General features: G+C 47.3%; 1 protein-coding gene across 1 annotated transcript in view; it reads left to right on the top strand.

Moving 5' to 3' along the window:
- PRSS12 (serine protease 12) overlaps nt 1–17,924 on the top strand; it is a 742,297-nt gene that overhangs the window by 216,896 nt on the left and 507,477 nt on the right. Inside the window, exon 3 of the mRNA XM_069630755.1 lies at nt 2,366–2,544. Coding sequence (XP_069486856.1) covers nt 2,366–2,544 — 179 coding nt within the window. The remainder of the gene's footprint in view (nt 1–2,365; nt 2,545–17,924) is intronic.

Below are 17,924 nucleotides of genomic sequence, written 5' to 3' on the forward strand. Positions count from 1 at the left end.
GAAACACTTGTGTATAGGCGCGTTTTAAATGCCATTTCATATGATATGCGCAACATGCATTTGCCCCACCGTGATTATTCTGTTTTGCAGCCTCCGATGCTGTCCCGTGTCTGTTGGCATGGGGTGATGGGGGGGGGGGGCATCAGTGTACCATGACTGTTAGTCTAGCTACCATTTATAAAAACCTACACACACACACGGGCGCAGTGTCCACTCCTGCTTCCAAATCCCTGGGGCTCTAAACGTAAGTCTAATGTACCTGCAATATTTGTGTATGCCCCTTTCTTATTTTTAAGCATTTTGAAATGTTCTTATGGTTTAAGCATTTCCCATTTCTTAGCCACTCACTGGGCTTTGCTCAAGAGTCACTGGGCCTTACTGGGAAGTATTTTGACTGGAGCAAATTAGGAGGTCTCCCTAGACGACTCTGGTTGGCACCTGGCAACTTATAGATGCTGAGATGCCCGGAGCACCTCGAGATCCCCTGAGCACCTCCCTGTGAATCCTGTGTGCACAGGCGCTTCTGAACCATGCTCTGGGCAAAGTCATTTTGTACTGCAAAAATGACTATGCACTGATTTTGCCCAGACGTTGCACTGCAGAAATACACTTTGCACGGTTCCATGAATCAGGGTTTGTGTCGGCAGTGCAAATTCACTTTGAATCGGGCAAACATTCCATGAATCGGGCCCATTACGCATATGTTATAAGGAAGCAAGTGCGAATCTTAGATGCTCGCAGGCATCTCTTATTTTTGCTGCTGTACAAATGTTTGTGAATTCGCAATGTCCCGGGAGGATAGCTCAGTGGCAACGTGCTCGCCGTGGAAGCAAGACGACACGAAGCAACACAGGTTCGATCCCCGGGTCCGCGCTTAGAAACCTCTTGGTATTTAAGCGTGTTGTAAATATGCAACTAAGACAACAACAACAAATTCTGTAACAGCGCCTCGATGCCCCCGGGCTGTGTGAGTGCTTTAAAAATGCAAATAAATAAATGTAGTTTGCTGGCCGCACATTTGTTTTTCTTTTGTGGGTGGATAAATTGGCAAATTGCACCTGCATTACAAAACTGTGAAAGAATCCACTGATGACCAGGTACTATGAAACTATGTCTGCGTGCGACGTAATGGTTGGGAGGTGCGGTGCATTACCACCAAGGTTGCACATGGATTACAAATTAAATAAACTTGCTTCTAAAGCACTTTCCCCTATTGCGACATGGCGTAAAGCCAGATTTGTGTAAAGCAAATCTCTGTAAACATGTTTACTTTTTTATTTTTTTTTTATTCTGAAAGAGGGACATTTTCTTGAAAATTTCACACTACTTCCGGGACGAAAGAGGTACATTTTACTTTTTTTTTTAACTTTTAAACTTCCCATGTTATTTTTTATTTCCTGTGGCTTGAACTTTGTTGTTTATTTGTGGATGAAACGTTCAGGTGGACATTTTGTGCGCCACATACGGTTCGTTGTTGAAATCACCAGGCAGGTAGCGCGGGTCTGCAAGTGCACTTTGCACCTACCGCACTTTCACTCATCAATGGAAGTCATGGTGAACTGGGCCCATTGGGCCTCATAAGCATGGCATTCTGGGAACTACGGTACCGGTAAGAATGCCGCTACTGTAGTTCCCGGACCGCCATACTACAAGCAGTGCTCAGGGGCGCCTGTCAGCCCGCCAGGTCAGGCCTGGCGGGCAGAGCGACACCCACGAGCGCAGCATGTCCAATACACCGTCTCCTATGGGGCTCAAACGGGAATGGGGACTGACAGGCACCGGCACCCAGCAATGCAGGATTTACCGGGTTTAGAAATGTCAGAATTACCTGGTAATTCCTCATTGACTGGTGCCGGTAAAATTGCAACTCCGGCGGCAGGCACGGCTACCGGCAGGGTTTTAATGAGGCCCATTGTGTTTAAATCATTCTCAGCGATGAGCACGCAAACCTATGGCAGCCTGTGCGGAGGAAACTGAAATCAGTATATGGTGTTGGCTGAGTAATGGTAGATGGGGTTGAATGTGGTATTATCGCTGGCGCGCCTTAGCATATGCTCAAGTGCTGAAGCTGGTCTGAGGGCAAGATTACAGCACTTCATTAGCAACACAACCCTCTGTGAGGATCTCTGGAAGGAACAGCAGTGCCAGAGCTCCTAATAAAGGGAATTCCATGGGAAGCTGGGATACTGGAAAGGCTGATGCTCAGTGTCTGGATCCACGTGCTAGGCCTCCTTTAGGAAAGGAGGCGCCTTGAGGGGAGTGTGAAGGAGCGCCAAATGCATTTACAAGGCACAGACTTGTGGTGGGGAATGGATTATCATAACTGTGGGACGATATATTAAATCACTTTTTCCATTCATTGCAGGGAAAAAGGCACCGCAAAGAAAATACACCTTTCTGGCGGGGGTCGTATGCCTGTCTACTGGACTGATGTGCGTTGCCAGGGGAACGAAGACAACATATTGCAGTGTGAAAAAGACATCTGGCCGGGTGGCGCATGCCCTCAGAACACTGCAGCTGCGGTGGCATGCAGCTTTGCTCACGGTAAGGCCGCTGTGTGTCTGAGTTTTCAGGACACGCATGGAACACCTACACCTATCACATGTAGTTACTGTGTACATATTTCCGCCCCTCCATCCTTTTGGCGGGCAACGAAGCACCATTCCGCCCATACTGTGGGCCTCACTTCACTAAGTTGTTGATTATCTATTGGAAAATGAACTGTGGTGGGGAGATCAGAATTGTAAGCCCCATTTTTGGACACATCCAATGAAAAGCAGCTATGAAGCCCAAGGGGGAAGAAAGATGCTTTAGCATTACATTCCAATGCAAGCTCTTATTTTTCACAATTTGGGGAACAATTGCAAAGGGCTGCCATGGGGGAGTGGAGTGGGCATAGCCTACCACACCTTGCACCAATGGTGACATCAGAAGCAGCAGGACACAAACGGAAAATGGTTTCAAAAACTTTACTCTTGAAAATTCATTTCACTACTATAGGTCTCATTATGTGTGGCCAAAAGCGCGGCAATGGTCATTCCCCTGAAATCCCCATGGAGCCTTATGGACTCCATAAATGGGCACTAACACTGCCATACCACCAGTTGTAATCCAGCAGTAATTCCACTGGACCAAGTGGTGGCAACGATAAATCTGTTTGGTGGTATCTCGGCAGATTTACCGCAGAGATTCCTAATGAAGCCCTATGTCTAAGCCTGTCTACTTTCTGATGGGTGAAGAAAGAACCAGTAGAGTACATGGCAAGTTCTCAGTGTGCTTTTATATCAGTGTGTTATAATTAACAGTTCCCACTCAAATATAGCTCCTACATGCAATTATGAAATGGTTAACACTTTTTTAAATATTTGAAAGAGCCTGACAATTATTACAGCGTTTTTAAATGAACGAATCATTGTGTTTTTGATTCGTTTAGATACAAATTACAAGTTTATCTTTTTTGGAAAACCCAATAAATTATTATAACAAATTATGTTTTAAAAGCCAAACACGTTTTGGAACTTTTGCTTAACAATTTTTATTATTGTACATGCTCTAAAGAGACAACAAACATCCACAATACTCTATATACTAATGGATAGATGTTTAAAACGCCTACCAGGGTTTACAGATAATTAACAATGACATCTTGTTCAAAATATCCTAAAAAAAACCGACTAAACCGATTAGTTATGTTTATTTTAAAAAGCCTAAGGAAATATTGTAGTTCTTTAATCGCAATTCGAACTCAGGATAACCTTGTATTTCCCACAAATTCTCGCTTTAAAAAAAGTCTGAACAACTCCAATGTTTTGACAAACCCGAATCACAGACATGAGGTATTTAACTTCTTGTTCATGTATTTCTTTTTTATGTTTCTTTCTAAATGAAACTCATTCCATACAAAAGAATTTCATGCAACAGCTGCACCACTATTGTAAGTCTCACGTTAAAAGGAACACTGTGCGCCCATGTGTGTACTTCACCTGGCAATCACAATTCTAAAAGTGATGTCCCCCCAGGAACCTTGCTAGCCTAGTGGAGTATAATGTATAGAGCACACCTCACAGTAAAGTCCATTATTACCTTATATAAACTAGTTCACCATACTGCATTGGGCAAAGGGTGCCTCGTGTGTTTGCAGCTCTTCATTTGGTCCTGAGCTCTGCATTGTTCTTCCCCCATCTTGTGATATACGTGTAAAGCGCAGGTTCTAGTAACATGCAGTAACAGACTCTAGGAAAACTGGGTTCACCTTGTTACTCTCTGTTAACTCAAATAAGCTAGTGCAGTTCAGAGAAGCTTAGAAGGGGTGATATGTATGGAAGGCGTTCCCAGAAGAGCAGATGCATGACTTGAAAGGGACCCAGCAGGGGTGTTGCAAGGTCTGGAAAAGATCTTCGGAATGGCTATGCTAATGTCGGGATTGTCGGGACTCAGGGCTAGATAGCCTTTTGGTTGTAGCCCCTGATCTTCTACCCATAAGTGCCTTCAAAGGTGCTGACAGGTCTTTACAACTCTTGTGACAAAGTCTACTCAGTGAGGGAACGTGAAGATGTTCAACCTGAGTCTGTTTTCCATCTTGATGATCAGGTGACAGCTAACAGGTCAACCCTGCGGTTGGAAATGTTGGTAGAGCTGTATTGGAGGAGTGTTTGTCTTGTGCTGAGCATTCTGTACCTTTGCCGGCCTGGAAGTACAGTACCGACTGGTGAAATCAAGGATACGTCTGGTTTCTCAAACTGGCTTCCAGATAGAGACGAGTGCGGACAGAACCTTATCAGAGAGCACTGGAACGTGTCAACACAGAAAGTCAATTTGTATCTTTGGTAGAGTAGGAGACCCCACTATATTATGCAAATACGTTGGGTTTTAAGCGAATGGAACTGGGTGACTTTGATCGCCGATCACAGCCATGTGTTCTTCCCAGCCCGTGTATCCTTTTTTTTTGGGCTGCTCAGCTTTGTGTGGGGCCTCCTGATTGATATTTGTTGTTTTGTTGTATTAGTGTATCTGCTGTATGATTATTTTCCTGTTAATAAAAAGATTTAAATTTAAAGACAGAAACTGTCTCAAGTAAAGGGAAGGAAAGTGTGGACACGGTCCACTAGCAATGAGACCCAGTTAGAGTCCAGAGAGGCAGAACCAGCGGACCAATCACAAATGAGAAGCTTGAGGAACTGCAACCCTCGATTGAACAATGCATTGATGAATTTTAGGAAAATGAGTACTAACTCCCACAGTAAAACAAGATAACATCTGGCCTTTGAACCACTGGATTGTGGGGAAATTAATGTTGATGCCCATACTGTAACAGGAAAGCATGTGATGACGCGAAGAAATTGCCGTACAGCGATTACTTTTTCAACGTGTGATGATGACTCGACGAACAAAGCAAAAGAATATACCCATCCTATTCTATTTATACTTTGTTGGTAACATAATGCTTTACTTAACTTTTAGAGTCCAGACATGGACCTTGGATAGCAAGAGTCTGTCAGGCCCCGGGCCTGTGACCGCTGTGGCATGCGGCATCTTACCTGGAGGGTGTATTCTCGTTGCCAGCTGTGGGGTAGGGGGACCGGCTGGCGGCAAGGGCAGGCTGGCAACATAGGGCAGCGTCCCAAAGGCAATTGTTGTTCCGGCACATCCATAATGGGCGCCTCCATGTTGTCTTGTCCGCACACATGCACAGTAACCATCTGGGTTCCTGATGTGCGCTATATAAATGTTAATAAATAAATAATACTGACACTCCCTCTGCTGCCTGCTGGCCTCTGTACTCCTCATGCCTTACCGTAACTAAGTTTGTATAGCCAACAGACCGTCTTGAAATTTAAGCCTGCTCTTTGCTTGTTCTCTCTATCAGTTATGCTCCCTGTAACCAGATGTGTTCACCTGAACAGCGCCACGATGCCTACTGGCTGCTGTGCGCTATATAAATGTTAATACTTATATAAATAATATACATTTCAGCTGTGCTTATACAGCATTCCCCATTGCCATGGGGATGACCCCCACAGCGATGAACGTGATGCAGGAAAAACCAGCTATTTAAGGCCTGCTTACACCACACATATACATCTCAATACGCTCCATGTAGTTTGAGTTTCTTCCTTGGCTTGTGCCGATCCTGGAAGGGTCTTGCTCTTCTCCTTGTTCTGCCCTACCTTCGCCTTACCTTGTTTTTGCCAGTCCTTCTTCCCTTCCTGTTATTGCTTTTCCTCTTGCTGGTCCCTGCTTCTGTTACCTGGCCTTCCTGAGCTGCTTCTGCTGCATCCTCCATGCCTCTGTTGCCTTACCTTCCTGAGCTACTCTGATGCTTTCTCCCTGCCTCTTACCCCTTGCTCAGTGGACAGACAACTTCTTCTCCATGTTCTGGCGTGCCTGACTTCGCGGAGAAAATATACAACACCTAGCTTTCACGACCAGCACTTGCGCTGGCTCCACGCCACGTTAATCCAGGAAAGCTGCATCGTGGCGTGCGGAGGTGGTCTCTGAGTCCTCTCCCTGTCAGTCTCTGTAGGGAAGGGCACAGCGATTGGTACCTGTGCCATACTAGCAGCCCAACGCAGTCTGGATTGCCAAGGAAGTGTGGAAAGCAAAGCCACAAGACCACGAAACCAGCACAGACGATACCAGGTACTTGACACAATCAGAGAAAGACACGCTGAGGAGATATTATCGTATTAAAACCAGCACTGGCATTGAACCGTGCCTTATTTGATGAAAAAGCATCTATGTGAGTTAGGGGAGATTACTTTAAGAGCTGGTTTTATGATGCAGCACCTCATATGAGAAAAGACTTCTTTAAGAACTGTAATATCAAATGTCACTGCTAATTATTAGCACACTGTGTGCATCTCTGATGCAGTATCCACTTAGCCAGAAATAAACACTTTACGAGTGTTATCATTGTAAGTAACTGCGTCCTGTGAGTCTGCTGTCAGTCGACCTCTTTTCCTGTGGCTCCTCAACTAGATAGCAGCTCTAGTTGAGACTCACTCTGCAGGACACAACCTGGATGTTCTGCTCTCGTCAGACCTCCCCCTCTCCAACCCTCTCACCACTCCTATCTCTTGGACTGACTACTTTCTTCTCTCCTCTCACCTGTCACTCTCTGCCCCTTAGGTTAAGCTAACCCCACCACTGCCACCCACCTTCTCGGTCATCCGGTCCATGAAGCGTGTGTCAGTGGAGGATTTCACCGATACTTTCCCTCCTCCTCCACCTTTGGCTGGTTCACACTCTGACACAGTTCTTCCCAACCTTCATCTCTAACACTCATGATGTCCTTGCCCTGTCATGAGGATCCGTTTGAAGCCCGCATCCAAGTGCAACTCTTGGTACGATTCCGACCTCGCCAACTTAAGCGCAAGTGTAGTGTGGCTGAGAGGAAGTGGAGGGCATCAAGCGCACCCTCTGACAAACTGATCTGCTGCCTGCTCAAAAGGCAATACAGACTCCCTGTCCTCTATAGGAAGAGAGCCCACATCCAAACATGAGTCTCTGCGGCCTCTAACAACTTGGCCAAACTTTTCAAAATCTGCTAGCAGCTGGCCAATCCTGCTGCAGTCTCTAACCTCTCCTGTTCCCTCCCAGGCCCGTTGCACAGCTCTGGCATTTCATTTCATCACTAAAACTCAGGACCTCCTGTCCTCTCTCTCTTCCTCTATCTCCCCTTCTTCTCCATCTACCATTCCTGGCCCTCTCTGTCCATATTTCCTCTTCCTTTCTCCTCCTTCCACCTGTTCACTCCCAACAATATTTCTAGACAAGTCCGATCTATGAAAGTCTTGTCAAAGCAGGTGCTCCTCTGCTCCTCCAGAACCATTAAGGGCCACATCGATACCCTTGCTCCAGCCCTGGCCGATTTCTGCAATCACTCTTTTGCCACTGGAACCTTCCCCTCCCCTGTAAGAACTCCCTTGTGCAGCCCCTCCTTAAGAAGCCCTCTGCCGATCGTACCTCAATGGAACACTATCACCCGATCTCCACCACTCCTTTCCTGGGCAAACTCCTGGAGAAGCTGGTCATCTCCCAGCTTAATCTACATACTGAATCTGTTGGTTGTCTTCATGATCACCAGTCTGGCTTCAGAGCAGCCAGAAGCATGGAAACTGCTCTCCTGAACACCCGTGAAGACTTGCTCTCCAATCTTGACTCTAATATTCCTTCTGTCCTCATTCCCCTTGATCTATCCTCTGCATTCGACTGGGTCAGCCACGCCATCCTGCTAAATTGTCTCTGTGACAACCTAGGTATCTCTGGTCAGGCCCTTACCTGGTTGACCTCCTTTCTCACTGATCGACCCTGCCAGGTCCAACTTGGGTCTTCCCTCTCTTCTATCTCGCTCTCTACTTGTGGTGTTCCCCAGGGGTCTAACCTCTCTCCCTGGCTCTTTACCCACCACCTGGCACCTCTGGCCCACTGCATCTCTGCCTTCTGCTCTAACTTTCAGTGTTTTGCAGATGACACTGAGCTCTCCTTCAGGCTCTCCTCAGCATCTTCTGCTCCTTCTCTCATACCAGACTGTCTGTCAGCAATTCACGAATGGTGTGCCTCTAACGATCTCTGCCTTAATGCCAGTAAAACTGAGATCCTTCTCATTGGGAGACCTGCGCCTGCCTTCCCTCTCTCACTCTGGCTGCCCACCCCGGGCCCTATACCTGCTCCTTCCTGTGAGGCTAAGAACCTCGGTGTCATTTTCAACTCCAACCTCTCCTTCTCTCCTCACATCTCTGATGTCTCTAAGAAGTCACACTATCAGCTGCACCTCCGCAGACGTATTCTTCCTTTTCTTACTTTCCCCCAGAAGCTCACGGACACCAGAGCCCTGGTCCTCTCTAGGCTGGACTACTGCAACAGCCTCTTTCTAAATCTGCCTGCCTCTACTCTTCGCCCTTTAGAACTAATCAAGAACAGGACTGCGAGACTTGTCCTTGGCCTCAAGTTCAGGGATATTATCTCTCCAGCCTAGAAATCTCTCCACTGGCTCTTTGTGGCTGCGAGGATCAAGCTCAAGACCCTCTGCATTGTCCACAAGGCTTTCTGGGGCTGAGGATCACACTCCATCCATCTTTCTCTTCCTAAGCATCTTCCTTCTCAAGCCCTCCGCTTATCTACATCGAACTCTCTGAGGGTCAGATGCTTCTCCAGGCAAAGAGTGGGGGGTAGATCTTGTCCTTGGCTGGGTCCCCCCTCTGGAACAGCCTCCCTGCCTCCCTCAAACTTGAGCAGGACCACCTAAGATTCTAGAAGCAACTGAAGACCTTACTTTTCGTTTCCGCTTTCTCTCCCCCTCTCCCTTGCTGAAGGCCCTGTCTGCTGTGCTAACTGGTTACCTGGCCACCCACTGAACCTACGGACCAGGCTCCTGCACGACCAGTTTCCCTCGCACTGCCTCTGGGCCTTCCAACCACTTAAGGACTGCATCTTCAACCCTACAGTCCCCTGACTCTCTACACTTATGAAGCCACCTCCCGGCAGCACTTAGGAGTTACCTTGCGCTCTCCCCTCCCGCTCCCCCTCACCCCGGCACTTCTCCCTCGCCCACCCCCGTACTTGCAAGACCTGAATCACACAAGGCCAAGTAAGATTGTTGTTTTGTCCTCCTTCTGTCTTCCCTTCCTTGTTTTGTCCCGTCTAGAAACACTTGTGTACAGGCGCGTTATAAGTGACTTATCATATCATGTGGATTTCTAGAGTGCTGTGGGGGATGGGGTGCACATCTTCACTGAAGGGGTGCAGTGAGGTCCCGAGGCTTCTAGTGTCGCAGCCACCAGTAAAGCAGACATTTTGCAGCGCTGACTGCCTCCCTGCTCTCCCACCTCCATGTCACTGAGAAATAAGTGCCTTTGACTCCTCGCAGGCCTTCAGAAAAGCTGCACCTAGTTTTAGTAGGCTGCAAGTGGAGGGCTCCTACTTCCACAGGCTTCTCCCACGCGCTGGCCCAAGGATCTGCACACATCGTGACACGGGGCTTAGGGGGAGGGCTGAACTGGATCAATCTGATCACTTTGAAAAAAATACTGAAGCCCAAAATGCTGATTTCTTTTTTCTTTAAACTCATTTCCTCGCATATATCTTAGGGGGAAACCGCTGCTCCCCATACCCTATCACATTTATTAGCACCCCAAATATATATGCAGCAAAATGCAGTATTTTAAATTCAGTATTTTGGGCTTCTCCATTTTCGGCCGCGCAGTAACACAGCGATACCACTATGAGCACCTTTCAAGGCGGCGAGTAGCTCGAGCGGGACAGTGATGAATGAAGGGTGATACTTCTATAGCATTTAATACCCAGTGGGGCTCCCTAAAGTGCTTGTAAATTGTAGTTCAATCCCTGACATAGAAGCAGGCGCACTGTAAAGGAATTAACTGGAGGTAAACACTACCTCTGCTCTCAAGTCACTGTGCAGTGCTTCATTTCTCACCTCTGCGCTTTACAATCCAGCGCCTTGGCGAGTCCGTCCCACTTCCTGGCACTTGGTCTGAAGCTGGGCTTCTCTACCTAATAAGTTGAACCCCTTCTTCTGTTTGCACCCACCATCATGTTGCACCACCTCCCTCCATTTTAAGGTTCATCACCTTCTGTACAAATGTGCCTTCATGGAATGTAAGAGGTATAGGATCATGTGGCAGACATCAGATTCATCTTAGAATTGCTGTCACCCAAGAATGACCTCATCACCCTGTGCGAATGGTTGTCTGCCAGTGCTTCCTCGTTTTCCAGGCTTGGCATTTATTCTGATGCATGCAACTGCATTTTAAAATGCAACGATATGACATCACATGCTGTCATATTGTTCATTTTTACATGCATTTTGCTTGTAGTGCTTCATACTTCTTTAAAGCAATGTGTCTTTGTGACAAAATGGCTGCTCTTCTGCACGAGTACAGGGAACTGCCTACTCAGCCTACTCAGCCCACACAACTACTACTAAACAAGCAGCGATCCCAATCCGAGAGGCGAAACAGGCACAGCCCGAAAGGTACACTTCCTTCGCCTTGTGAGGGCAGGCTATATCTTCAGAAAACCCATGCAACTTAATTACAATGTTTGCAAAATAATAGAATGTCCAATCGAGGTTCTATTAAAAAATATAAACTTTTATTCTGATCATAAAATGAAATCAATTAACTAAAACACTATCAAAATCCAAAAAGGGGATGAGGGTGGCCAGGGCATCTTCACAGTAGATTTATCGTGCCTTTGGGGGCTAGACGGTATCAAGACAGGCTCTTTCTGGGAGCTTTCTGTGTTGGCTTCTCAGGTTGAACACGTAGTGCGATGCAAGCAGCCACTGCAGGTGGCACTAAGAAGCTTTTGACAGACAATTTCTTGAGTGAAAGTAGCTCACAAGGGGACCAATGTGGGAATAAGGGGCCAGAGTTGTTCCTTGGCTTCTGGGTTGCTGGGAAGCCCAATCCATGGTCTCGAGGGACAAGGCGAGTCCTTCTGTTCTGTACCCCCACTCCAAAGAGTTTGGCTGGCACCTGCAGGGGATCCTTCACCTCCAGTGAGCAGGAGCCTGGTTCCAGTGCAGCCAGAAAAGGGAGGCCTTGGTCCAGCAGCAGTCAGCCCCACAGTTGCCTGGGGATGATTAGGAGGCAGAGCTCTCCCCTGCCTTGGCTGTCATCTGTCTTCACCTCTATGGCAAAGGACTTTGGATTGAACTGCACTCCCAACAGAGGTCCAAAAGGGCTTCCTTCTTGCCAAAGGGGGTTGGTCCAAAGCAAGCCTCCTTCAAGGGTTCCCACACCTGTTTTTGATACAAGAGACCTTTGCCTTACGACATCACACCCAGAGTAACTTACCTGTAAAAAACGTAGGGGACAGGAAAAAGAAAGAGATCCCTAACAGAAATCAAGATGGTGGGATCCCGCTCCATGGCTTCTTTCCCTCTATGGATTATTTAATCTCATGCCTGCTGACTGCAAAAGCACTCCAGTTGTCAGCACCCTGATTTGAGGCTGGCTTTATGAAATTGGAGACCGTTTAGCAGAATTCCCTTTCAGAAATCGAATTACCCACATCCTTTTAAGTTAGTAAATATTTTAAAAGGCAGGGTTCTCACACCCTCACCAGATGGCATTCTGCCATAGTCTTGCATAGCACTATCTACAATGACATCATCAGGACTCACAGTGCCTAGCCTTGCGACTGAATTCTTGATTACAGTATAGCACACTAAACCCAAACCTGATCAGTAATTCACCAGTTATATAGCTCAAAGCATACTTCTCCCTTTACTTGTACCAAGTATATACTTGTGCCAGAATAGCAGGATACATAGCCAGTCTTTGTGTGCTTACTCCATATCACTGAATAGAGGTACTGTGGGACCCTTTCCGCTGGCTATGATGGAGACATGATAACTAACTAGAGAGTGTGCTCTTTGCCTTCCCCGGCTGCTGCTACAGAAAGGCAATTCCAGGTTCCCAATTCTAGAGGAGCACCAACAGACCTCATTTCGGAGCTGAAAACATAACATATGTCATCATGATAAATGGGGCATCGTAGCTGAGGACGGCTCCAATGCCTGAATAGCCCTGGTGCCTCCATCTCAATGCTTTGAACAAACTTTCCGGAAACCAGGTTATACTCCTGTGCCGCAGCGAGACACGTTGGCACTTTATAATGTTATAAATGTCTGGATGGGGAGAGGGTATGATTAGGATAACAGCCAGGTCCCGATTTGGATTTGGGCAGTGTGGAAGTGGAAGGCAGGCCAAAATGGGGAGAGCTGTGTGGGAGACCCCAGGTAGAGCCACAGTTTTGGCCAGGGAATAAACAGACCCTGGTGAGGTGTACATTTTGTATGCGGACTGGGTCGGTCCTCTGGCAATAACAGGCAGGCTACCTAAGAAAGTGAGAACACACAAGCAGGCCCCAGCGTCTTTGCAGAAATCAGGCAACAGATTTATTACAGACAGGAAAGTAGGCTCATTGCCAGCAGAGTAAGTTAGGCACCCTAGACATGGATGATTGTTTGCACTGGGCTGCCGGCACTAGGAGGGGCATTGATGAGAGGAATACTGGCTAGGCACACCCAGGGGAGAGTGAGGGAGAGAGAGTGAGAGGCACAGAGAGAGCGAGTGGCACAGAGAGTGAGTGGCACAGAGAGAGTGTGCGTGGCACAGAGAGAGAGAGAGAGAGAGAGAGAGAGTGTGAGTGGCAGAGAGAGAGAGAGTGAGTGTTACAGAGTGAGAGAGTGAGTGGCAGAGAGAGAGTGAGTGGCACAGAGAGAGAGTGAGTAGCACAGCGAGAGAGAATCAGATCTAAAGATAAACAGAGGGATAAACAGCGAGAGAAACAGAGATAAACAAAGGGACGTGATTTGAGGGTCCCCAGGGGTGGCAAGTGCGACGTCTGAGGTCTCCCTTGCGACCTCTGGGGTCTCCCTTGCGACCTCTAAAAAAAAAAGAAAAAAAAAATATTTTTTTTTCTTTTTTGCAATGCAAGCTCCTGGGCTGTGGCAGCACCATGTGGTGCTTTAATTCTGGAGTGGTTGGCTTTCTTGTTCAGGCCCCTTAAAAAAAGATTAAAAATAAGAACATGAGGGCCACAAGTCTAACACTTTCAGCACTAAACCTAAATAAGAAAGAGTAGGAATGCCAAAAAATGTGTCTTTCTGGAATTCTATACAATAATTGCTAGACTCATTAAAGGTGCTTCGTGGCTGAAAGCCTTCCCTCCTTAGACTGTTTATATCAATGCGTGTCATCACCTGACAACGAACAAGCAGGGCATCGTTTTTCAAATAGGCCCTCTGCTTCAAAACCTGTAGGTGCATGAAAGTCACATATCCAAACCCCTTTGGGTTCCTGGGCACACTCTAGGGGGTGAGTCACTGATTTAGTCTGTTCTCAAACGCCTCAACTCAGCCTTTCATCCTTCTGAGGTTGATAAATGGGTACCAACACAGATTGTGTGTATATTTCTTCTATGTAAACCGCTTGAGCTTAAGTCCTATATAATAACACATCATTATCATTTGGTCATGGACGTCGGCTTGCAATCACAGTAATTTGGTAATATGGGCCTATACACAATGATCTTAACGATACATATGGCGATCCATTCAGGTATGAAATGTACATCAAATTATAGTGATATCGTAGCCATATTTTTCATAGTGTACAATGCTATGTGATGCCACTTCCTGTTTTGTCAACGGGAGAAAGGTCGTGTTCCATCGCATCGCTTCCTGCGATATCACTTTGGGGGTGGGGTCAAATGACATCACTTCCTGTGATGTCATCAGGGGTCAAGGGTCGTGTGATGTCACTTACACTAACCCTGGCATTTTGGTGAAATGACGTCCCTGAATAAACAGATAGATAAACAGAGAGATAAACAGAGAGAGAGAGAGAGAGAGAGAGAGAAAGAGAGGGACAGAGGGGGCAGAGGAGAACAGGTTGGGGAGGAAAGTGCACAAGGGGATGAAAAGGGAGTAGACCAGACTGGGAGAAGTGTATCTGCTAAGGGTCTCTGTAACTCTCCTGCCCCCAACCACGCGTCCAGCACTGCAGCCAAAAACGAGACCCAGCCCAGGTTTTCTGTCCACGTATAAGGCTTTTGCTCCAGTCCTTCAGAGCCCACCCACAGGGTCATAGGAGGAAGGGGGCGGGCCATGATGAATACAGATGTCCAAGTGATAGAAAGGGGAAGGAGGCTAAAATGGTTCCCAGGGTCCAAGGGACAGGAAACGCGTGGGGATTTGCAGGGGTCCGGGGGTAGGCTGACACATGCAGGCACAGCACCCCTCCTCCACAGCTGTCTCAGGAAGGGGATGGAGAGACCAAGGAGGAAGGGGGCAGGGACATGACAGGTGGTCAAACATGCCAGAATAGGCACAATGGTGGATGCACAGACCCCTCCTCCACAGCTGTCCCAGGAAGGGGATGGAGGGACCAATGAAAAATGAAGCAGGGCATGACAGGTGGGCAAACATCTCAGGATGGACCCAATGGTTCTCACACCACTGTTCCAGGGTGCAGAGGGGCTGGTGAAGAGGAAGACAACGGGGCAGGTGAGCAAACATAGTCAGGACTACTAGGGAGGGTAGGAAACTGTCCCCAGGACTTGAGGAAGCTTAGTACATTTAAATACATTTGTGGAAATGAATAATCATGCAGTACATTCAAATGTACCAAGTGACATGCCATGCATTAAAATACATTAAAATGCAATACGTGACCTTCATGAGAAACAAAGGTATCCACACATGAATACTCATTTCCACAGCCTCCCTCTGGTCCCGAAAGGGACCACATCAACTGGGACGAGGGACCTGCGCTACTCCTCAATCCAGGACAGTCTGTAAAGTTGTTTGTTTAAGGAGTCCGGATTCAAGGATATGAGGGGATATGAGTCATGGTCAAGTAGGGTCCAGGGTCCAGGGTTCTGGAAACAGTTTGATAAGAAGCAACAGAGCAGTTTGCATATGATAATTAGTTCAAGCAACCTTCCAACAGCATACAGGACATATAAAAGCATTTTCCCCTGAAGGAGCTGAGGCAGTCTCTTATTCTATCCAGAAAGTCGTTGGATGTGTCCTTGGGGGTGGCCCCAAGGGAGGTGATGTGAGGGCATTGTCAAAGAATTTATCAGAGAAGTCGGGAACAATTACACTCACTGCTCTGATCCAATAAGTGCACCCACTCCACCATGGGAAACCAATATCAGTTTGTCGTTTTTTTAGCCAGTTTTTTTCAACTCCCTCTGCTCTGCAGACAATGTTCCCAGTAAGACAGTGACCTCATTCGCCACCCCTTCCAGAATGTCATGATACTCAGCCCAGCCCACTCTCATGACACCCATCTGGGACGGTGCCATGGGCTTGTTGTAGGCCACAGGCATTTGATGGTGGGCACCATGTGACCGAGGGCATGGTTGCTGCTCCAGAGTTCAGACAGCTGCTTATAGTCCTTGCTGCCTCAGTTCCAGGAGAGGTCTTCAGGTGCCAATCAGGTGTCTGCGAAGGTAAAGGTAGCTTCCATACCCAGCAGGTAATGTAAGGTATGTGGTGGGGCTGCATTGTTCCAGTTTCTTCGTAACCAGGGGTGCATGTGCGACCGGAGCACTGTGGACTGGCATCTGGTGGTGGTGCATACCTCTTCTCTCCCTACTTCTCTTTCCCTGTTGAAGCACACAGGGAAGGTGACCTTGTACCGCACCATTAGAGCTGCTTTTTTTCCAGGTGTGCGCTGGGCTTTCCGGGATGGCGGAGGAGACACTGGCAGATATGTTGCGGAGTGGGAACTGGGCGCCCTGATGGGGAGGCATATGGGCACAGAACCAGCAGTTGGTTTGATTGAGTTCATGGGCCGTCAAATGGCAGATCTGGAGGAAAGTGTTTGCTTGGTAGTCTGTTAAAGCGGGAGGGAGAAGCAGCGGGAGCAGAGCATACATAAACTGGCTGATGTTGGACATTTAATGATTGGCGAGAACACCCAGTTGGAGCAGTGCATGTGCAGATGAGTCAGAGTCTCTCTGTACCTTCGGGGAGCAGATGAAATGTTCACTATATTCAGGGGAAAGCAAAGATCTCACACTACAACAAGCTGGAAAGAAAAACTGGTACAAAAAGACAGGACAATGGCATAGTGCAATAATGAAAGATGAAAGGCAAGGCTGGTATGCTGGAACAGAAATGTAAAATAAAATACACTCAAAATAAAGTGAGCTCGGTACACTGTATCCGAACATCGCAACTCACAAAATATAATCTTCCAAAGAGCTATCAAACATCAGAAAAACCCAACAAAATCAAAAATCGAAATATAAAAATTAAAATACAAATATCAAAATTCTAAAATATAAAACCCCCAAAATATCCAAATAAAAAATACAAATACAACAATTAAAATGTAAAATATAAAAAAGAAAAATATCAAAATACCAAAATCAAAGTACAAAAGCATCCAAATAGTTTATTTATTTTTTTTACAAAAAATGAAAATATCACAGTTCAGCAAGTGCCATTATCCAAACACAGTCCACTTCCCCACGGTGAGAGAAGCTACCCTGTTCCCATTCCGGCAGGGCTTCTGAGTGGGGTTGGGACAGATTTGGGGGAAACAGTCCACGCTCTGGGGTGCAGTGTCCTAGCTCTGCCTTCTCCCCTAAATGTAATCTTTTCTGGTCTGGCACAGGTGGTGCCTCGATGACTGTGCTGCAGATCTGTCTTATGACTGAAGCAAGGTATTTGAAATATGCCAGAACTGAATCACCAGTCAGTGCCAAAAGCAGCTTGTTCACAGAGGGAGGAGCTGCAGCTGCCAGAACATTGGACTTGCCATCATGATTTCAAAGGAAGAGAGTCCAGCAAGCGACTGGGCATACCTCTCATGTATATGAGGGCAAGGGATAACGCGCCTGGCCAGCTTAGTCGTGCCTGTGCACACACCTTTGCCAGCCTGTAGATTCCCATTCTTCTTTTCTGTTTTCCCCAAGCTTTATGTTCTATTTCGTCCCTATGGTAACCTGCAGTTTGTGTAGCAATGTTGCCAGTTCTGCTACAGGATCTGGTAAATTTGGGAGAATGGACCGGGGACACATAGCTTGCAACAGCGCACAGACAAGAGGGCAGGGCAGCAGCGACAGGGTGACACAGAGTGCTGTAGTAGGCCAGAGAATGCAGTGCACGACAATGATATAGGCACCTTAGATGGGATGGCCTCTATTCGACAGTGCGGTCAGACTCTGAGGCATCTGGGAACTCCCCCAGACTCAGAGTGCTGAAGGTGGCTCCCATGCCCAGCAGCACCATGGCATGCTTGTTACCTATCTGTGCTGTAACATAGGGCCGCTTGATGGGCGAGGCGTTGTGGTGCCAGGGGTACTTTGTCTTGATCCAATTCCTGTCAATCTTGGGGGAACTGGAAGGGACCCTGGCCTGGCTGCTGGGGCCAGGG

This window comes from Ambystoma mexicanum, chromosome 6q (assembly GCF_040938575.1).
Source record: "Ambystoma mexicanum isolate Mex_15411 chromosome 6q, UKY_AmexF1_1, whole genome shotgun sequence".
Classification (NCBI taxonomy): domain Eukaryota; kingdom Metazoa; phylum Chordata; class Amphibia; order Caudata; family Ambystomatidae; genus Ambystoma; species Ambystoma mexicanum.